Source organism: Lepeophtheirus salmonis, chromosome 5, assembly GCF_016086655.4.
Source record: "Lepeophtheirus salmonis chromosome 5, UVic_Lsal_1.4, whole genome shotgun sequence".
NCBI lineage: Eukaryota > Metazoa > Arthropoda > Copepoda > Siphonostomatoida > Caligidae > Lepeophtheirus > Lepeophtheirus salmonis.
In genome coordinates, this window is record NC_052135.2 from 56,324,593 (window position 1) to 56,348,409 (window position 23,817).

At 31.9% G+C, this 23,817-nt stretch overlaps 1 protein-coding gene across 1 annotated transcript in view; it reads right to left on the reverse strand.

The window, feature by feature from the left end:
• Positions 1 to 1,664: 1,664 nt before the first annotated feature.
• LOC121117584 (neogenin) overlaps positions 1,665 to 23,817 on the reverse strand; it is a 44,495-nt gene continuing 22,342 nt past the window's right edge. The window contains exons 2-7 of the mRNA XM_071888812.1: positions 22,671 to 22,999; positions 11,587 to 11,740; positions 7,381 to 7,511; positions 6,001 to 7,079; positions 3,378 to 4,067; positions 1,665 to 2,941 (exon numbers count right to left, since the gene is read on the reverse strand). Coding sequence (XP_071744913.1) covers positions 2,243 to 2,941; positions 3,378 to 4,067; positions 6,001 to 7,079; positions 7,381 to 7,511; positions 11,587 to 11,740; positions 22,671 to 22,938 — 3,021 coding nt within the window. The 5' untranslated portion in view covers positions 22,939 to 22,999 and the 3' untranslated portion in view covers positions 1,665 to 2,242. The remainder of the gene's footprint in view (positions 2,942 to 3,377; positions 4,068 to 6,000; positions 7,080 to 7,380; positions 7,512 to 11,586; positions 11,741 to 22,670; positions 23,000 to 23,817) is intronic.

Consider the following 23,817-nt stretch of genomic DNA (forward strand, 5'->3'; position numbering starts at 1 on the left):
CAATAATAAATAAATAGCCAAGATGTATCAAGGAAGACGAAGAAATCAACAGCTGACAACAAAATACAAAGGGTAATTATATATTTGGGAAGTATCGGCCTTACTAGTTTTTAAAAGGGATATAAAACGGAATGCTAAACAAACATTCAATACCAATGGATAATTGTATTCATTTATTAATACTTCATTATATAACAAAACAGCAGCTCTTGAGAATTGGAAGATTTACAATCGCAAATTTGTGGTAATATTCATAACTATTAGATGGTTTTTTCCATTATTTTATGAAGAAGTAGTCCTGTTCCATAGAGTGAATCTATTATTTGAAACGTCATGCCCCTCAAAAAATGAAAGATGCACGTGCGATAAAAGTTTAAATGTGTGTGGAACCAAAAAAAAAACGAAGAAATTCTTTATTTCGTATGATACAAAGAGGAAGAAGAAGAAGAGAGAGAAGAGGGTAAAAGAGTCTAAGGGATGAATGATTTTGTTTCTTTCCTACTCCCCCTCTTTCTTTTCTTTCTTCCTTGGTTAGTTCTTCTTTTTTTATTCCTCAGTGAGGGGATGCTTATCTCCAGGAGAGAAAGCAAGTTAATGATCTTTGAAATGTAACACAGCGAAGCGATCCTCATCAGTAGAGTTGTATAAATAGCACTGTAAATCGTGAGCCTTTGGGTCTTGTAAAAATGAGAAAACTGAAATAATATTCGTGTATCTGAGTAGATATTAAAATGCACCACTAACGATGTAAATCCTAAACATTTCGAGTATGTATAAAAAAGACACCGAAAATGAACAATTTGAAGAATGTTTGGAAGGATAAAATCTATACCTACTGTCATGACGTTTCTTTAAATTAGCTGCGAGCAGTTGTAAGATGAAGGAAATTAATACAAGTTACACTCTGTATAAAGCTAGGACATAAGCGGGAATTACTTTGTTTTCGATCCTTAATTCTACTTAGATTACAATAGGGACTGAAACTTATAGCTTCCTAACAAAACTTTTGCGTTACTTCACGTAATTCATGAGTACACACTCGTGTTTACTCATGAAATTAAATGTTCTCTCCTCAAGAGAGAAAGAATAAGGGTAACAGCTTTAGGAAATAAAAATTGTTCTGGTTGCCGAAAGAAACTCGCACATTAAAACATGCTTTGGATATTTCCTAGTGTGCATAAATATAGTCTACCCGTTTGCTGAAAAGAAAAGCAGTGAAAAGTTAAAGGATAATTCTTACAATTTGAAAAATGTTTCAGAGGGGTATAGCTTAGATGCTTTGACGTTTGATTAGACAAGGGCTACAAGCAGCCATGAGAGAATGGAATTAAACATAAATTTCACTCAATTTCTAGGAAGGGCATAGGCATGCATTTCTCCGTTTTCAGTCCTCAATTCTACTCTGAGTCCAAAAGAGAACTTCAATTTACAACTACCAAGAAAACGCACATAAAATTACACTTTATACTTTGATGTTTTTCATTGTAAGAATGTCAAAATCATGATAACAAATAGAAAATATATTCATTGCTCCGATTACCAACCAGAACAAATCTTGCATGCGTTCTGGGTCACATTTTATAAAAAGTCTACGCATTATTTATTTATTGAGTAGAGTTTCATATTCCAAATGAGTGAGAACCCTACAGAAACCTTAAAAAAAATTTTTTTTTAGTAGTTGAAAACGTTTATTTATTTAGTTATTTTAGGAATGACAGCTAGGTATATACTTCCAATATTTTATTTGAGTTTATAATATTCAATAGTATATATTTATTTGTAAGTAGTAGTTAATAATACAAATCTCTCTAAAAATTGTCAAAAGTCAGTGAATAAATAACATTTTTTTTTTTTTTTACGTTTCGTCTAAGAATCAAAAATGATTGATTAGTGAGTCATTATTAATACTGAGTCGTTGAATTCATCATCCCATGAAGAGGATGAATAAATTATAATAAATAATATAAAAAATGATTTAACAATAATAATTAAGTTTTCTATGTTCTGTTTCTGTTTGTAAAATGATCAAAAACAAAATCCAATGAAAGGATATCCTTCCATTGAGAGTTAAATAAATTAGAGGTGTAACACATACTATGTAGGGTGTTCTTAGGAAGGTTCAGAAGGAATGAAAAAGAGAGTTGGGAGGGTCGCTATTACAAATCAAAAGTGTACATAAGGTTAGTAGGTATACTGAAATAATAATAATTTAATATCACAAAGTTGTTTAGGACCACAGTGCTTATGAATGCTGCAGAGCTGTGTTGTCGTCGTCATGATCCAGCTTCTCCTTGTCCAAGTCTTTTCGAACAACATCGTCCGAGAACTGTGAGCCTTCAGAGAGAGATTCGCCTCCTCCATGGCTCAAATAAGAGTCAGTATCGGATTCAAGTACAGCTTGAGACATATAAGACTCTACAGCGTCGTCGAATCGAGTGATGGCCTCTTCAGTGTCTTCTTCTGGGTGAAGTTCATTTCCGAGAGGAAGAGAAGGTTGGCACAAGCTGCTACTATTATTGCTAATTAGTGGGGGTGGTTTATTGCTCTCAAGTCCAACACCGTTTGCGATTGAGGAAGGATAGATACGACTAAATCTGGGTGGGTAAGGGTCATATAGTTGAACCCTTGGAGGTGGTGTGGAAAGTTCTGAATAGTGCTGCTGAGAAAGAAGACTGCTATTATGTGGATTGCAGTTACTTTCATTTAGAAGACGTGAGGGATAGACATGATGAGAGCGGGCGTAGGTACTTCCTCCTCCGGAAGAGATTCGCTCAGTGATGTCATCGCAACTCCGGGCATCACGGCTCATTATTTTGCTTGCGTAGTAATGGTTTTTGTGGTTGTTGAAGAGACATGAGGAAGTGGCTGTGCTTGAGCGGTGAAGAAAGTTATTTCGAGGATGAAGCATTGGAGTCACAGAGAGAGGAAAGAGCCTTGGTCCCTGAAAAGTGAGTACAGAATGAAAATAAGGTTTTTTTACATCAAAACATATACTTATAAAATTGTTAATGATGGCCATTTTAACTTTTCTCATTACTATTTACATTAATATTTATTTCTGTTTTCCCCCTTCCCTCTGTTGTTTCGAATATCTAACTTCCAAATCCTGGCTTCTCCCCCCCTTCATCCCCCAAAAAAAAAAAAAACCATTTATTTTTATGTCTAGAATTTTATATGCTTTCCTTTTTGATAATAAAACGACAAAGGGGTTTATTTCCATCTTTATATGATCCTGAGTATGCAATTCAAATGTGCAAACCATTATGCTATCACTATTATTGTCAATTACATTAAAAAAATTGCTCAGCAAAAAAAAGATAAAAAAAAATGTACCAAATTAATTATTTTTTAAAATACAAGTAGTCATAAAGCCTTACCAAGTGATGTCCTGCTTTTCCTTGTTGAGCAGCTCGAAGTATATCTGTCGTTGCATAAGGGGACTGAAGGAATGACGGACTTTCGTAGTTGCTGCACCCCCTGTTACCAAAAGTAGAAAATAGTTTATTTCGATCGATGTAGGCGTACTCATTTTCTTGAAGATGGGATGCTGTTCCATTCTGATTCAAGAGCTTCTTTTCAGAGGAGTTTGAGTCCTTTTCGTAGTCCCCACCATTCCATCTCCGATCAATCCAAAGAGGTTGTTGCCCCATGTTATTACCATTATTCCCCATTTGTGATGATGAGGGAGTAAAGGATCCGACCACACCGCCTCCACTACTATACTCATACACATTGGATTTATGGAGAACGCGTCGGCGTCGGTAATATAGTGTAAGTCCAGAGGCAAATGCAAGCATGAAAGTAAAGCTACCTATAAGAGCTAGGAGCCAGGCATAGCTTTCTCCACTTCCTCGGTGATGATAGACAGCCATGTCAAACTCAGAGAGGCTTGGAAGAAGGATTTCCTCAGAGTCTGAGAAGGGACCAACCCCAACGTGGTTTATCAGGGCAATGGATACGTTGGCTTTGTCTATCGTAAGAAGCTTTGGGACGTTGAGGATGGACTCAAGGCGCTCACTTGGGAGTGCGGAATTCAGGATCTCCGAGTTGTTTCCTTGGATATGTATCTAGAAAATCAAACATTTCAAAAGGGTATAATAGTCATAGTTGTGGTTGAGTTAATACACAAAGTCAAACATCAAGAAAAGGAGAAATCTCAAATTAATTATTGGAGATGCGAATATAAATACATCTAGTGTTGTGTCAGTCCTTATTTATTTGGTCTAGTCCTGTCTTAGGACCAGTTCTATCGGCCCTTAGGACTTTCAGTCCTTGGGAACGGTCATTGAGACCGTCAGTACTGGTGACTGGCCTTAATTGCCGGCCCTTTGATTTTATTATAAAAATGTCGATTGTTTTTAAAACAAATAAGATATATGAGATATTTATTTAAATCATTATACATATCCTGCTAAAAATATCCCTCTTTTAATTCAAATACGAACATATTATATTTTGGCTTAGTTATATAGTTTATTTTATTATATAACGCATTGGTTCCCAAATTTTTTTGAGTTAGTTCAGATTTTGCAAAGTAAAGTTTTCTCTCTAATTCTCCCAATTAGTTTCAAATTAGTTACTTTCTTAGCTCCAATACCTTTAAATGTCCTTCAGGGCCAAATTTTCGACTTTTGGAATTTTAAATATTTAAATATTTCCTCTGCTGAAAAATTAGAGTTAAATGACATTTTTTTAAATTTTTTTTTACTTTTTCCCAACAGTAAAAAAAATTCATCCTAAAAAACATAGTCAAAAGTTTAAATTCTTTTATTTGGTCATAGGCCCTCCAGCCCCGGCTGATCCAGTAGATACTTATAAAAATACGTAAATTCATCATGAAATAAGTTTTTATGGTACAATTCAAATCTGATTCTTCTTTTAATCAATCATATTGCACCTTCTCTGTTGTTTCGCACAACTCCCACTTTGGGAACCACTGATAAAACGGAATATTTAAAAAAATGGAAATCATCCTAAATCAAGTCACGAGGGTTTATTTTACCTCCTTTAAGGATCGACAAGTGGGACAGGACTTGAATGCAGTTCTCAGTCCTAAATAAGGGTCAACATAGCACTAGAAAACCACCCAATACTTTATAGGTAGACATATTTCTATAAATAATAGAGCTGGTATTCAAATATTATTGGGATTAACTGACATATTAAAGAATTTTTATTATATTCTAAAGTTGTTATTTAATTTATGAAACATGATTTGACTCCTATATGGCGTTTCAAATACAAATTATCAATTTATAATCATTTTATCGCGTGATAATGCATTTTTGCTTTCATTTAAGTGATATTTGCAACCCATCGAAAGGGTTAATAAAAATAATTTTTATATAGTAATTTGGTGTTGATATGCCACACATTTAATAGTTTGTCAAAAGATTTGGATTTTTACTTTTTTCTCATCAAAGGTATTTATAAAAGCTCAAAATGGACATAAATCTACACTCGAAATTTATTCAAGCAAAGTTATGAAGATGACAAATTGATTTTACATCATCATAAAATTCAAAATTTGATTTATTATTAAGATTATTCTGCACAAATATTTTTATTGAGAGATTCTTTTGATGTAATTGCATCAAAAAAAAAAAAAAAACATGAAATAGAAAATTCACAAAATAAAATATTTTTGCATTCATAATTGAAGCCTCAAAGTATATACATATATCAAAGACTTCAAAGGTTTTTTGTGTGTGTTTATAATATTAATCAGGATTTGAGTATATATTGTTTCGCTAGAAGGTAAACGTATGTATTTTATTTTTGCACTAGTTGGGATAAACTAAAAAAAACTCCCCTCTCCTGTAAATAAACTCAAGTAACCAGAAAATTATTCCTCCAGAAATTCAAGAGAAATCGAAAAATCAATTTCAAGGCCATCAATTTCTTAGTGCATTGAAGCGTGTGACATAAATATGTTGGTGTTGTTGTTTTTTTCCTTTATCAGTTCCTTTGTTTAATGCTACAACTCAATTTCTTTCTTACCTGATATCCTTTGATATTTCCATTATGATGCTCTCGATCTACATAGTCCCAAGCAATGAAAATGGCAGTGGCGTTGAGGATCTTAATCTTGAGGATCTTGGGAGCTTGGTCTGGAACTGTGGGAAGCGTTATTATTTGTACAAGTCTTGAAGGCCGACCCGACACGCTCTCGTAATAGGGTCGAATAAAGATTTCGTATTCTGTAAATTCTTCCAAATCTTGAAGGAGATATGATGTATCCCTGTCTAGAGGAATGACTTTGCTCACGAAGCTCTTGTTTCCATTTTTACGATAATGTAAACGAATCCCATTGATGCTTGAGATGGTTGAAGCGAGTTTCCACTCAAGTTTAATGCTTGTTGGACTTTCGGAAACGGCAGTAATGTCTGAAAATGTTTCTTCTAAAAGAACTAAACGTGCCTCTTCCAATTTAATTATTTCTCGTGGAAGGTTTAATGTTGAATTTCCCTTCTCTTTCTCTATGGAAGAAGAAGATGGATCGTAGACTGTTAAATATGAGCGGGAAAGAGCTGAGCCAACAGAATTAAGTGATGAACAAACATAATGTCCAGTATCTTTCACTTGTGGGTCCTTAATGATTAGAGATCCATCTCTTAGAACAGATATCCGCTTATCACCTCCCAATGAGTCAGAAAATAGGAGAACTTCTTTACCGTCACTATTGGCGCTCTCAATGGTCCAAAAAACTAGTGGATGTGGAGTTCCAGTCACAAAGCAATCTAAAGAGATTTTATCCAATTTGTTGGATTTCTTCAAAGAAGCCGGAGGTTTGACTGTAATTACAGGGATTTCCATGATAGAGAGCTTTGCAGTGGTGGATATGGAACCCCGGATATTGTTAGCTTCACAAATGTACACACCCTCATCTGAGGGATGAACATTTTCCAACTTGAGACCTTTTCCATTCACTATTTTAACTTTATTGATATCAATGTCTGTGCCTTGACGATGCCACTGAACGTCGGGATAAGGATCTCCATTGGCCTGGCAATTCAGGAGTACATCATCTCCAGCAAGAGCCGTTGTGTCTAAGGGACGGCTGATAAAGTATGGAGGCTCTAAAAAGTAGAAAGTTACATAGGATATACGTCCCATATTATAATCTAAAAGTAACTGCTAAATGTGGCTCGTCAACACAAAAGCAATCTAGAATGATTTTTCTGAAAATTGAGTGTGAATTTTATTTGTGTTATTTGAAAAATTATCATCAACTTCCATCAGCAAATTATTCTTATAATCCCTTTTCATACGCCGAAAATTACAATGCAGTAAACAAATAAATTAAGATTTTCTCATTTTGTTGTTTGTTGTTCTAGAACGTTTTTATGTTGAAGTACCACAAATTGTATTAATACTTGCCATGAACTTTGAGGCGAACAGGTCGAGAATCTCTAGTTCCTGCAACATTTTTGGCGGAGCATTGATAGCGACCATTGTCTCTTTTCCTTACGTTTTGGACAACCAAGCTTCCACTATCGTCAATTCGTATCCTGAAATAAATCAATCAAATTATTCAAGTACGACTCACTAGGTAACAGGGTTTTTTAAGCACTCATAGAAATTAAAATACAATATCCATGTTATGTCTAGGTATTAATATAAATAAATGCCTCATAATATACATTAACAATTCTGAATCATTTCGTGTGCAAACAACATTAGCAATTTAATCTAATATTATTCATAGAAATGTAAAAAAAAAAATGATAATTTATTAAATGTTTTGCTTTATAATTGGATTAAGGAAGACTCTTTAGTCGTCGTTAGTGCGGGTTTTTAACATTTTTCCACATTTTACAATAAAATAATGAAAGTGTGTAGTCTTAGTGGAGTGGTATCTCTATTTGTTACTTTGAGGAGTAACTAGTAGGGGGAGAAAACATAGTTAGAGATGGATTTGAGCTGAAGAAATTGAAGCATAAGAACAATTGGTATTTGTACATTGGTCAGTTATATCAATATTGTTCATTACTTATCCTCAATAATAATGCATAGAATGAAACAAAAGAACCAGATATCAATGGCAGACGTGTTTACCTATTTCAACAATCCTAAATTTACAGGTCTACAGGGTGGAGACACAAAACTTGCAATGGCATTACTCAATTACAAAAATTGCGATTTTTTTAATCAAGGAAAGAAAACTCAAAATCTATTTATTAGCTATATTTTTATTCAATGTGTCCTTCTTTACAAGTAATAACAGCCTCAACACGCCAGGAAACAGTTTGGGATCCATCTACGATGAAAGCCGTATCCATGGCTACCACTGTCATGATGGCTACTCGAAGTTAATCGAAATTGGTCAGGGAGGTGTGGCAAGCATTTTTCTCCATGACACCACAAACTGCAAAGTGTTGGGGGTTGAGATTAGGTCTAAAGGAGGGCCAAATGGAGGAAGTCCAAAAGTTGCTACAAAAGTTTGGGTTCTTTTTAGTTGTATGGCACTGTAATTGACTCATTCATATTACAGTCAGTCTGGATGGATTTGACAACGATCTCTGATCTAAAAATAACGGGTATAAATCATTTTTACAAGTTACTGCAAGTTTTGGGTCTATCACTTTGTATGTTATATAATTCAAAGGTAAAAGATTTACAACAAATTTATGCACGACTCCAGTTGTTTGTTCAATACAATTATACAATTATAATGGATTTGGGGAGGAAAGTATTGAGAAACAGAAGCTTTTTGAGAGTGCGATAGGGAATATAAGAGTTAAGAGAGAACAGAACACGGGCAATGAAACAAAGCAATTATGTATATCCATAAGAATTTAATGGATATCAAAATAATGGAGGGGAAGATGCAGGGTTGGTATATTCATATTGTACCTCTGGATCGCGGACTGGTACCTGTCCGTTGATCAATTAGTACTAGGCAGCAATATAATCAATTATTTCTTTATGTTTTATTTATTGTCTAAGTCTGGATCGATAATAAAAATATATATATATATATGCCACTGAATGTCCCCAACTTTTAAAGCCACCTTTTTAGTCCAGTGGCTCTTTATTTTGAAATGACTGTATTTTTTTCATTTGCACCCAAAAATGTGATGGAGCTTGGATAATGAGTAAGAAACAGGCCCCTAAATGCTACAATTTTGTTGCAAAGGGACAAATTCCGGGCTCCCATTGATTTAGCATTACGGACAGTTTTTGATTTTGTAATAGTGTTCTATTGTTGGAGCCATGTGATAATAAAGCTCCATGTGAGGCACAGTTGATTCACGTTTCATATTATTTTGTTTCAACTGCTCCGGTCTGCAGTAAAATTCTCAAACGTTGACCGGTCTACAGTTAGAAAAAGATAAGGGACCACTGTCCTAGATACTCTATGTTAATACAGCCAAGTTTACTGCAAAGGACTATTTTTTAGTATGCGCTTCATTTCTATACCGCGTGACTGTTTGATCTAAAAAAACTAACAATAAATATATATATTTAAAAAAAAAAAAAAAAAATCAGTCAGTTTTACGATTATGATTAATAGTTGATAGTAAAAAGAGTTTATATATCTTAATACAAAACGAACGAGTAAAACTAATGTTTAAATATCTGTGTTTTCAACTTTCAGTATTTTTAAGAATATTTAATGGCATATTTCTTTAATTTTCATTAAAATAATTATAATTTTGAATCGATACATTAATTAAAACTAGAAAAGGATCACAATCTATCATCTAAATTGATAAAGCAAGGTTTGTCTATGTACATATTATTTTTGAGTGTGCGCATGACATATTAGAACTGCATAACATCTTAATTTAAGAACTAACAATTTAGTTATTAGCGTGTGTAGCTAAAACTGAGTGCATCATATTAAAAAAGAAAAGAAAAAGGTAGTACTTATCTATATTAATAAAGCAAAGTTTGTTTGTCAACACCTAATAACTACGAGGAAACCCGTATACTCCTGGTAGTACATTTATTTTGTTATCGAAACTTATAGCCAATACCACAAAATATGAATTTATGAGTAGCAAGCTACACCTTTCATCCATTAATTATGAAGTTTTAACTATGTCTGAGTCAAATTTAGGACCATTTGATGTAAATTTCCCCTTCTGCAAAGTTCTTTAATTATAAACTATTACGGCTTAACAAAAAAATATAGCTTTAATGTTGTACTCATTTCTACTATCGAATTTTTATTGAAGTTCTCAAATTTAACTACAAAAAAAAAAAAAAGACCAAAAATGCCCCTCAACTATTATAAAATTTGGTTGTTGCTGATTTATTTTTCTTTTATGACGAAAGATCTAACAAAATAGCCCTTCTCGGTTTGCATCACTTACTCGAAAATTATGTCAGTTATATTAAATAGGTGTATATTTGTTTTTAATAGAACCATATACTTCCTTAATTTTCGTAGATAATAAACGAATATTATTCGATGATACAAAGACCACAAAATACCCTTTTTAAGCAGAATTACGTAATTCTTTGTTCTCTCAATGGTGTGTTGATAAGGGTTAAAGGAAAATTGAAATAGTTTCATCGGAAAATTTCCATCAATAGAAAATGCAGCTATCAGAAAACTGATAACTGCTCAAAAAAGTAGTGATTCATCAACTGATGGGACTGATCCATCTATTGATAAGTAGATAGCTTTCTATCTACAAATACATATATCACATATTCAGGTGGTACACAAGTGGATGCTGAAAATTTCACCTGTATAATGACTACGTCCTAAAAATACTTATTAATCCTCAGCGTATTTTAAAAAAAATCAGAGAAACTGTTGAACAGAGATAGCAGGTATCGAAACAACCATTGTTAAGCAATTATTAGGGAATTAAATGGTTTATTTAGGCGGGGGTGCTGGTTTTTAATCTGCCTCGAGGCCCTAAGTTCATACCGCGTAGTCCGTTGGTCTAAATCAAATGTAATTATATATGGCGTCTTTGAAGGAGCAGGGTAGTTTTTAACCTGTCTCGAGGTCCACAGCTCTCCTAAACAAATTTTGTATTTCTGGGTTGCAATTTGGAAAATTTTAAGTACTTTAGTCTTTAGAGAGATGCAAAGTTACACTGAGGATTTCTTGTAGTGCTATTTTCTATATTATAAAATCAAAGTGTATCTGTTCATCGACGCCTCATAACTCCAGGCAAGGTCGGGAACTCCCGCTAGTATTCATCGTTCAGAGATAGATGTTAATACTATGACGATATATTAAAGAGTTAACAACGGAGAAAATTATTTTTCTTATATAACAATAAAACTGTTATTCTATAGTAATATTTATACTGACGCTCCTTGTGTTTAAAAAGTAATCTCTTAGTCAACATCATTTAATATAATGTTAATCATGTGGTCTTTGTTTTGCCATTTTGGAATACAACATTGGATAAGACAAACTTATTATAAAATTTAGATTTAGTCATCTATTAAAACAACACAAACTTTGTTATCGCTATTTAACTTTTTCGACCGTTATACAAGATACAAACATATGTAGAGGGGAGTAAATCAAAAGTGTTTCCTGATTTTTTTAAGGAATGGGGTCTTTTCATACAAATCAAAAGAAAGAAAACGAGAAAGAAAAAAATACATTACCTATTAGACGATGTCAAATCAATAAAGCTTCCATCCTTTTTCCACCGGATGACAGGAGAGGGGTGTCCCTTTGGAGGGGAGCATTTAAGAAGTATTTCTTCTCCGACAGAGGCATCTGTATCACGAGGAAGTGCTCGAAATTCGTCTCGTATATCTGTTTTAAAAGAATGAGTTAGATGTATGAGATGTTTAAAAAGAGGGAAACAAGTCAGGGGATCTTTAAATGTCATGTTTGTAGATATATATAAAGATGTTTTGGGTTGTAAATCGTAAACATATGTGTTATGTAAAAAAAATACATACCAGATAAATATAATGGTAATGATATAAGTTTTTCGGTTTCGTTTTTTGTTTAGCATAATGAAAAGGATTATAATTTGCAACTGTATCAATGAATGGTATTCAAAATTGTGCGACAAGTTAAAAGATCTTTGTATTTAGATTATAGTTACATTTACTTTAGGGTAAAGCTAGTTCCCAACAAATTATTATGTTTTGACAAATAACACAATAATTTCTGTGCAATTTCATAGTAAATAACTAATATTTACTTAGTCGCAGAAATTTTGGAAAAAGCGACAAAAACCTATAATAGTCATATCTTTTTGAATATATCATCAAAATATGTGTTTTAGATTAAAGTACAATGCTTAAAAAATATTTTTATAAAAGTTGCCATTTAGTGTTAAAAAAATGGATGAGAGTTTATAAAAATGTATTTATTTTGCGTAACATAAACAATATATATATGTATACAATGCCTATGGATATTTATTGATGTCATATAGTTTATGTACCTAGTTGGTAGCTTTTGTATTGCGTTGTTCAAAGGGGTAACGGCAGTTGGCAATGGAAATGAAAAGTTATGGATGAGAGACGCATATGATTTATGGATTAGAAATGATGTCAACATACTATCTTTGATAGTGAGTAGGAATTGAATCAGTGGATATTATTATTTACTGTTATCTTGGAGATAGAAGTAAATCCCGTCATCACTCTTCCCTTGCTATGAACAAACAATCGTTTATCACTACCCCGGATCCTCTTTCACATCAATCGAGAATTTCATCATCCATTTCCTCTCCTCACATCTACATAGGAAAAAGTAACGAGTGTTGGATCGGTCCTAGGACTTATTTCAAAATCAGTCTTCTCCTTTTTAGTCTTTTTTTATCAGTCTGATCTTTTTTAAGATTCAATGGTCGTAAGGACCTATACCTAGGTCCTTCAGCTCTAGCTATCTTTTTTTCCCCTCACTCCTAGCTAGGATTGCACAATATAAATACGAATAAAGTAATTAATGATAGCAAAAACGTATATAAATAAGAATTTCTAATATTCCCCCGTTCAGTCTCTCCTCAATGAATATACTATATAATTTAGTCTCCACTAACTTTAGGAATGACTTGGAGCTCACCTTCATTATCAGGGCTGTTTTTAGCGTGAGAAGGTCTGACGTGAAGATAAATATATTTAACTTTTTTTAAATTGATATTACTGTAAAAATATTTTCACTTTCCATAATATAAAACGATTGGTTTTTTTTTTTCTTTTCTAATGTCCTTTTCTTCGAAAAAAGAAATTAAATTCGAGTAGCCTTATTTATAATTTATTTTTTTGAAGAAAATAAGGCTAAATTATAGTAATAACTTTTTTTTTTTTTTTTTTAAAGGCCAAACTTTCGAATGGCCTTTTCGAATATATTGTTTTCTATTTGACGTTCTTTTGGATAAAAATATTTATGACCATTTTAAAAATAATATTTTTGCTAAAAAAAAAATTACATTTGTCTATTTATGTAGTCCTTAAACAATTTCTTTTTTTTAACCTAGTAAAATTTAGGGTTTTTTTTGCATATCTATAATCAGTCCAAGACGCAATTGTATGTAGCAAGTGTATTCAGTACTCATCCCCCCTAAAATTGTCTTATTCAACCTAATATACATAAATGAATGTTCCTGTAAGGGATTTCATTGTCTTGATTTACCTATAATACATTACTTTTTCATAGTAAAAAAGATGTATATTTAATGTATTAAAGAAGTACTTAACATATCAAAAAACAAGATTAAAAAGAATAAAAATAGATGAAGATTTTAAAGAGAATTTCTTCCCCAATTTTTAAGCTATTTCTTATAAAAATAGAATAATTGTGAGAGAATGAAAGAAAGAAAGAAGATTGAGGGAAGGAGCTTTCAAGGGAAGAAGAGACATACTTCTTGTATTTATTAGTGTTACGTTTTTGTCTGGAAATCCTAGAACGGTATGAATTTGTCTATTTTTTTAGCGCATCGAATCAGTTTGGCATGGATCGGTCTAAAAGAAAAAATAGGTATTATTTAAAGTTTGGTGTTGACCGACTCCATAAATGAATTGTCAATGACGCTATATATGTTTCAAAATGGTGGGTGGACCTTGCAATAATGTTGACATAGGTAGTTAAATGTCTTGAATAAATAACATTTGTACAACTCATACATCAGAAATTGTGAAAAAATCGGTTCATAGATTGACACCAAAAAAGATTAACACGTTTTTACATTTATTGTATCACCCAACCTTTCAAACAAAAAAGAACATGTGAAAAAACAAAATATTAGTTGGTAGTTAGCTAATTCTTTCACAAAATGATTTTTTTAATATTTATTGAGAATTGTTCAAAGCTTAACAAAAACTAATTATTAATTCAACCAATCAACGTTCACAACATTGATTACTAGAAAAAGGCAGAACAAAATAAAACAATCAGTTTGTAGTTTGGTATTTTCTTGGCTAATTCTATGGAATCATTATTCAAGAATTGTTCCGAATGGGGCATACACGTTGCTTACTTATAGATTTTCGTTTATAAGCAAAGCCACAGAGCAAAATAAAGTAATTCCTTAATGATTACTTTATTTAATAAAAAATAACATGTACGTATGTTACTCACAGAGAAGGCGCTGTTAAAATTCTTATGAGCAAGCATCATAATTAAATCAAAAAGCTATAGACTGTTGCTCCACCTTGTGGATAAAATTGGTTTTTAGTATTTTCATGTCCTATTGTATACAGCTTAACAAAAACTAATTCTATTTCAACCAATCAATGATCAGAACACTTATAAAAAAACGGAGAAAAAGACCCAAGTTCAGGTGGAAGTTATCCAATTCTAGGCAGACTCTTCCAAACTTTGGATTCACTATTTATAACTGTTTAGAATTATTCAGAGCTTAAAAAAAGCTAGTTGTAATTTAATCAATCAACGTTCAGAACATTGATTACGAAAAAAGCCTAAAATCAGTTATTAATTAGTCAATTATGGGCTGTTTCTTCCACACCATGGAATTATTATTCAATAACTCTTGAAAATTGAGTTCATAACTGAACCAAAGCTAATTCTAATTCATCCAATCAACGTTCAAAATATTGATTTCAAAAACAGTGGGAGACAAAATACTAAAATCCGTTGGTAGTTTGACAATTCTGGACCAATTCTTCCCAAATATAAAATTATTATTCAATAAATCTCAAGAATGGTTCAAATCATCTAAAATTTATTCTATATTTATTTAAACAATCAAAATTCAAAACTCTAATCAGGGAAAAGAAGCATTTAAGTTAAAATTCGGTCTTGAGCCGAGTCTCAACACTAGTATTTATTTAAGAAAAGAAACTCTTTATATTATAATACGTAGGTAGTTCATTCAATCCATTATTCTCCGGAAGAGTTTTTGACATACTTTTTTACATATCTAACTGTAAGTAAGATACAATTGTTCATTTCCTATTTATTTATGTACCTTCCATGTCTATGAATGCTACAACACATAATATATAAGTACACAAGGAGTAGTAGCTCTTATTGGATTTTATGAGGGGATATATTTACATTAGGGTGTCAGGTTTTGTTTTTTGTAAAAAAAAAAAAAAGATACAAAATATGGAGCTATAAAACCCTATTTTTCAATAAAAACTACGATTGATAAAATTTCAATATTTTTTAATGAATATTAGTGATTGTCAACATATAACAAATCTTGAACAAAATTAAGAAACGGAGATAAGAAGCTTGGTTGTCCAAATGTAAAGAAGAAATACAATGGTAGCTATGATTTCTTCACCAATAATGTTGCAAGAACATTTTCAACCGGTTCATCTCACTGTTTTAGCAAGTATAAATACAAATGTGGTACGTTAACATCAGAACAATCTTGGACAAAAATTAAAAAGAGAGGAATTACTGATTTCTTCTTTTACTTCCTTCACAATATTTCATAAAGATATTTGAGTCACTTTTAGGCTTATTATTCAACTATTTTATCTGTATTTACAAAGTTGATTTGATTTAAGGAACTTATATTGCCCCAATATGCTCTATCAAATAAAAATCATCTATTTATCATTCTTTTATTGTGACTATCAGTTTTTGTTCTTTCAGTTTTCAACGCCTCCAAATGGTTATTAAGAATAATTTGTTGAAAGAAGTTAGGGATAATTAGTCCAAGAATACAAATATTATCCACACTCAATTTTCAGAAAGTTATTCTTGATTGCTTTATACTTAGATAAACAAAAAAGTACAAATTTAGATAACATTAACTCTAATGACCAAAACTTTCATAAAAATGGTTCAAACTTTGTCAATCGTTGTTTTTTATTCAAAATAACCATTTTAAACCTCCAGACCCATACTTTTTTTGTATAAAAGGGAAATATCTGACACCCTAATGCACGTATGTAGAACAGAAACAACTCTAGGGTTGTTTTGAAGAAGTTTAGAATGAATGGATGTTAATCCAGTAGATATATGATTAAGGGGTGTCGAGATAAATCTCATTATCCAAACTTCTATTATATGTATATGGAAGATCTTAAGCCAATTAGGCTCTACAGGGTATCCCATATGTCTTATAACAACTGTAGTGATGTGTAATAATTTTTTAATTATTACTTTTGGGTTCCTTTTTGGACACATTTCTTTTCACTATTACATCTCTATATTTTTTAAATATACTTTTTTTTTCAAGTATATCCAACAAATATTTCAATAAATGGATAAAAGTTATAACCATCCTTATTTGCTTTGGAGAGAGGAAGGGATAGTAAATGATAAATTGCCAAAGGACTTTTAGAAATGCAAAAAAAGGAAATCGTTAGAAGATACAAGTATCAACAAAAAAAATACCTAAATCTGACCGCTAATCTCAAAGATTTGTACATGCAAATATTCTGCCTAAGCAGAAAGTGCTGAGTAGGGATTTCTTATGCGAGGGAGGTTTTTTCCGTGTTGGAAACCTGAAGAGGTTCTTTTCATTTTTTAAGGCTGTTATCATTATTATTTTATTCATGAGGAGATAACCTCTAAGTATCAAGTATAACAACGTGTGAGTGTAGACATGAATGACAGAATGTGACACTGAGGATCTGTTTCGGAGTTATAATTGTAAGTCCTCATTGGACTTGGAGTAGAATTGAGGATCGAAACAGAGGAATTCCCGTATTTGTCCTTGCATGATATGGAGTGGGACTTGTGTTTATTTCTTTCCCCTCATAGCTGCTAATTTTATATCCTTTCAAATATTCTTCAAAATGGCTGGGTTACCATGAAAAGTTACATACCCAAAAGGCTAAGGATTAACATCCTTAGTTATTACTTCTAACATCTTACTCACAGTTTTGCATGATTGAGGAAGACTATGTCGAGAAAAGGACAAGAAATAATCGTACTTTTGGATCTTTATCTTGTTTTTTTCATTATTTTTCTCGTCAGTGCAATCAATACTACTAAAATTATATCTCATTGCTGTTGAGGGGTAAGGGCATAAACATCCTAGTCTCTAAAAACAAAAGATCGATCTATATTTTCTTGTTATTTTATTTTTTAGATGCAATCAATATAATAATAATTTGTGTTGTTTTGTATCAGTATTAAGCATGTACCACTATGTTATGTATATTTATATGGTGTGTCAACATAAAAACAATGTTGAACAAAAATCCAGAAAGAGGGTAAATCCCAATTTATTAGTATACTATACATATGAGAACATACAAGCCAATATTTCATTGACATATTTAGGTCAATTATAGGCTTTATATTAATATTACTGGGATGAGTGCACCAACCCAAGATTTTTATTGTTTGAAGCTTATAGTCTTATATTGGGTACAATATGTACCCTTTCAAATAAAATGTATCATTCTTTTATAGTGGCAATCTGATTTGAATACTTTAAGTGCAATTTTTAGTACACCCAAAGAATAATTTGTTAATAGAATTTAAGGATAATTTGTCGAAGAGGGCAAATGTAATCCACACTCTATTTTGAAAAATAATCATTCTAACTTGCTTGTGTGTTGACCGACCATGTATATATATATATATATATCAGTGATTGACAAAAATTGTGAATTTAGTACAGTTGATATTTTTATATATTCCTCTAAATAAGAAAATATCGCTCAAACGTAAAAAAAATGGTCCCTCATGGACATGATTTAATTTTAAAATCTGTAAAATTTTTTTTTTTTTAAAAGAAGAAATTTTGATGTTGTTTCATTAAAATTATCGATTTTAATCCAGTTAGAGGATTTTTTATATTCTTAAGTATTATAGATAAAACATATATTTTGAAACAATAGTATAACAATCTTTCTATAACTTGCCTCAAATGATAAGTATTTAAGTACCAGGCATGCTGGTAATAATAACAATATTTATTATTCCTTATTTTCTAAGGTTGATTATTCGTTTTTATTGAAGCATATTTTTATTGTTATATTTTTTAAGTTTGATATTTTTGATTCAATATGACTATTTAACTTCTTTGCTTTTTTTTAATAAAAGTATTCAGTTGACTTAGAGGAATGACTGCTGTGACTACTTATCTTCTCAAAAAACCATCCCACACACAAAGTTGTGAACGTGAAAAAGATAAGTCTTTATCTCAAATTTATGGACAATATCAGAGCAAAATTAAAATTGCGTTTCATTTTTTCCGTAAATGAAAAAAAAAAATTAAATGCAATTATTGATCCACAGTTTCTTTTTTGAAAGGTTATCTGAAAAAAAGGAATAAGTAAAGGTAGTACTTTTAAGAGTTTAATTGACAATTTTTGTAGTGTAAAATTATAAATTGGTAAAATAGGGTGTTTCATTTGGCATAAATAAACAAAGAAAGTAAATTGAATAATTATGTATCAGACACTTGGTATCAAAAAAGAGATTTGAGTAATAAAAATGAAGAGAAACATCAAAATATGTGCGCGTAATACAGGGTACCAAAAAAATAATATTCATTTATTGGAAGCATGCTTGGAACTAAAATTATCATACTATAAGGCAAGTTAAAGGAAGATTGCACTAATATTATTGGATAATACAGGTTTCATCTATAATACTTAATAAAATAAAAATTCTTAACTGGATTCAAATCGATAGTTTTAATGAAACAACACCCAAACTCCCTTTTTCGACATTTTTCAGATTTCAAAACATAAAAACGTGTCGATGAAGGACCCTTTTTTTTTCACGTTTGACGGTTATTTTCTTGCTTTAAGGAATAACATGCAAAATAAAAAATATCAGAAGATACTAAATTCCCAACTTTTATCATGTCGGTAAATCTATGATATACATACTGGTACATCCTTCAGGATCCTCCATGATATTCTTCTTATAATAAGTTATGGGGAATGCTTGCCATTCACGTCTTATCGTTTATAATCCCTGAATAATCATATCAAAGAAAAGTAAGAATCATTCTTCTTTTTTTTTCCTCTCAAGAGAGAGAGTGTCTGAAACTTTCAAAATGACTTGATTAAAACTTTAAAATAGTTTTTACACCTTTACTCATCATTTTTCTTCATTTAAGTGCATTTACCTTGCTTTGTCCTTATGGATGTACATAAATGCATTACTGTGTATCTGATAAGCTTACTTTTTATAGGGGTGAGGAAGGTATGAAAAAATAACAACGCATTACATTTAGACTTACAAAAAGTATTTCATTTATCGTGGATTATTTTTCAATTGGAAACAATTGGATTTGTTGAGTTATGTAAATTTCAGAGTGGCTGTCAAATTGTGGGCAACAACTAAATATATATGTATGGTAAAACAGAGTCAGGATAAAGAAGGTATAGGTCGGATACTACAAATACTCATTCATGGACTCATATTTGGAAGATCAATGTAAAAAATACACACATGTTACGCGCAAAAAAAGGTACCCTGCAGTTAGTTACTCATTGTCGTGTAAAATTCTTAGAAAATACCCGTATTTAATCTATTTACCATAGATTTATCGCTATTCTAGGTAGTTTTGGGCATTTACCTACTTTTTCAGTACTTATGGACCAATTATGAGTATGCAAATGCAAAAATTCTTAATTTCCTCTTACAAAATCATCATTCTTGCAAATTTAGCAATAAATACTTACGTCACAATGGGCCTAAGTCAAACAATTTTTGATTTTCTTATTCATGACTAGTTGCACCAGAACCAATTCCGTAGGAGAGGGACTATTTTATATCAAAATACTTTTATTGTTGTTGTCTATCAAAAGAAGGGGCCAATGGACTCTTAGCTCCCCTATTCCACGTCTCTGTTGATCATTTATGAGTAACATAGGCACACTACATAGTTGCATTATTCTTAACTTTTGAAAGTTATTTCTTTTTAAGGCTGCAAATTACTCGTTGATATAAAAATCCCTTGGTAAATACTCTATTCCACTCATTCTTTGTGGAAATATACTCATTTTTGTATGTATCGAAAGCATAAAAATCAAAAACGCATGTCATTAGCAAAATGTACTTTAAACATAAACCCATTTATTAATATTCACCAATAAATTTAATTAAGATATAAAACAGTTAAATATTTTTAATAGTGTGTCTTATAAAGTTGAACATAGAAAATTAGATTTATACTTGCAATCAATTATAAATCAATATATTTGGTTAATTTATTTTTTATAAATATTGATACCAACAGATTTCGTTATAACCATAATTGTCCATTGAAATCTGAATACTTATTACTTCAATAGTTAATTAAGGTTGAGTGATGAAATAAATTCATATTCCGATATAAATTCAGATTTGTGTATAGCACAATCAATTAGCTACAAAATAAAACAAACATCTCTAGCATACGCAAAAGTTGAGAAAATCACATTTGAACAGATCAACAGAATTCGCGCACTCCAAGCAGTTAGGTGTATCCAATACACCGTCAACAAGTCCAAAACGTTGTAAAGGAAGAAAGGCTCCGTCAAAAAGACCAAATTGGATCCGAAGGAGTTAAAGAAAACAGCCCAGGCCAGCTGCATCAAGTACATGAAGGCCCATGCTAGAGATCTCGGGGTTCACACCAGACTGTCTAGAGAGCGAGCTATCAAAAAAATGGATTAAAGAGCCTTGTCACTTGTGAGAATAGAGAGGCCAATTTTGACACTAGCAATGAAAGAAACCCATCTCTTCTCTTGCAATACTCTATTGAGTTCTTTTCAACTGTTTTTATTTTACACTTTTAGCCCCCCAGGCCTGATACCAACCCCTTGAATCCACCTTTTACGTTCATGTTGAGGGGAAGACTTGCAGTGTCCGTCATGTAAACACAGTGGCATTCAAAGCCACTTTTAGCCATTACTGGAATGTCATGACGGAGGAATCAATCCACAGTGGGTGCCACTCTCTAAACTCACCCCTAACAAAGGACTATCACATATATCTATGTTTCTGTCTTTTTCCTTTTTTCCATTTCGAAAAAAGGAGGTTTCGAGAGACAGTAATAAATTATATTTTTGAAGAATAGATTTTACAGCTAATGTATTTCAATGTTGTTGTTGTTTTTTTCTTTGGGAAGAGGGGAAGAATCATGATGTAGTGATATTTGTTATTCTATATGTAGAAATATTATACCTATTTAATATATAGAGTTATCCAGAATAAGGAAAACTTCCTTCTCTTGCATTTCATATGTTGAATTCCCTTCAGAATTTACTTCCCAACATATACACAACAAACTGAAATGTATAAATTATAAATCATCTGCATACGTCACATGTACATCTAGAACTTAAAAAGTAAAACTTATCATAAATGAAAGTCTTGGTAAGGATCATAAATTCATTTTGTAAGTGTCAAACCCTTCGCATCTGTTACTGTTGGTTTTCTGTAGAGGAATCATATACCAGTGTGATACTAGGCGTGGGCTGATATATCTTGCATCCATATCTGCATCGTATCGGTATTAGAGGAAATTTTTCGAAATTTTGATATTTATTCCGATATTGTATCTAATGCTATCAAAAAATTTTTTTTTTTTTTAAAGTGGGCGTAAATTATTTTGGTTGGGAAATTTTGCCTTAAACCATTCGGCATAAAATGTCGCCTTGAGCCATTTATCCTCAAGGATACTTGGCCTTAATATATATATATTAATAAAGGAAGGTATGTCTGTATTAATGTCTTAATGTATGTAAAAGAGTGACTGGATGGACAGTATATAGTACTCCATGACTTATATCTTAAACATATCTTGATCTAAGAAATAATAATGTAGTTGCATTAATGAAATATTCCCGGCATGAACATACAGTATCGAACGTGTAGATAGGGTGGACTGGTTTAAAGTGATCCTTGATGTATATCATAAACATAGTTTGATCTAAGAAATAACAATGTAGTCGGATTACTGAAATATTGCCGGCGTGTGCATGTATAACAAGAGCACTGTTTTTGTTTTGTTATTGTTAAAAGGAAGTTTACGCCTCAGGAATTAAATAATAATGAGGACAGCTTAAGAAAGGAAAATTTACTCTTCTCATTGCCACCTCCAAAAAAAAACGGGAGAGCTTAAAAATAAATATCGTTTTCATCACTAGTAGCTAATATTCAAATTGATGACACCCTCGTATTACCTATATCAAAATCTATTAGATATCAAAGCAATAGAATTATTAACATTTGGTAAAAATCCAGACAGACTTTTTCTATGATTTTGAATCAAAATACTAAAAACTTTGTAGTACCTAGCTATCCACCTGTATACATAATAAGTGCCAAGGTCAAAATGTTTACGACTACTTACATGCAATATCCAGAGTCGCATTCTTACTCCGAGCCGATCCAAGCCCATTTGTAACAACACACCAGTACACTCCCCCATCCTGTTCCTTTTTGTTATGAACAGCCTTCAAAAAGAAGAGTGAGCCACCAGGGAGTAATATGCGATGCGTTTCAAGATCCTTGGAGGCCGTGATAACCTTTCTTCCATTTCTGTACCATTCATAGGAGAGTGGATTAGGACCAGAGGCCTTGCAAGTCAATGTAACGGGTTCATTGCGTACAACCGTCATATTGAGTGGGTGTTCCAGAATAACAGGTCCTTTGGCATGGATGGATATGTCCGGGACTTGACTAAAAATATAAGAAAATAAAATATGAGTACTCGGATCATTAGTATGTATAGATATACATATTATGAAAAGATGCCTAAACCCACATAGACTGCTTAATACTTTTATTATTAAACCCTACAACATACATTCAAAATAACATACTCTTTTACAAACATGATGAATGACATGCTTTAAAAATGGTAGCAGAAAAGACTGAAAAAAAACAACATATTATGTACATTCATGTTAAAAAACATTTTGATATAAATGAACCGATATAATTAAATTACGTGTTATAAGTGTTTGAATCTAATTTGCTAACTTTTTTGGATGGATGTGGAACAAAGTACTTGGATTTGAGACGTGCAACTCAAGTTAGACTTGAGTCTATACTTTGAAAACTTCGCCTCATGATTAAAGACTCAAAACTAGACTTGGACTCAATAAAGTGGCGTAGTGGCAGCGGGTAGTTATTATGTCTCTAAAATATTCATTACTTCTTACATTTTGTCAAATACTTGACTTAATTCTATTTCATTTCTAAACATATTCAAGCAACCCTGTGAGTCTGGAGTGGAATTTCAGAAATATGAGGAGTTATTTTTAGGAAATTGTCTAAATCCTCTTGAGTGTTAATCAAAAGGGAAAGTATATTTTTTCAATTGGGATAGACGGTATATCTGTTGACAAATGATGTTGACATCCTTTTTTGTTAATCCAATCACTATTAGAACAATAATAAGGGGCAAGAGAAATAGAAAATTGTCAGCAAAAATCCACCACAGCCGCCTTAAGGACCATAAAGATCCCCTCCTAATTTCCCAATATATTTTTTAC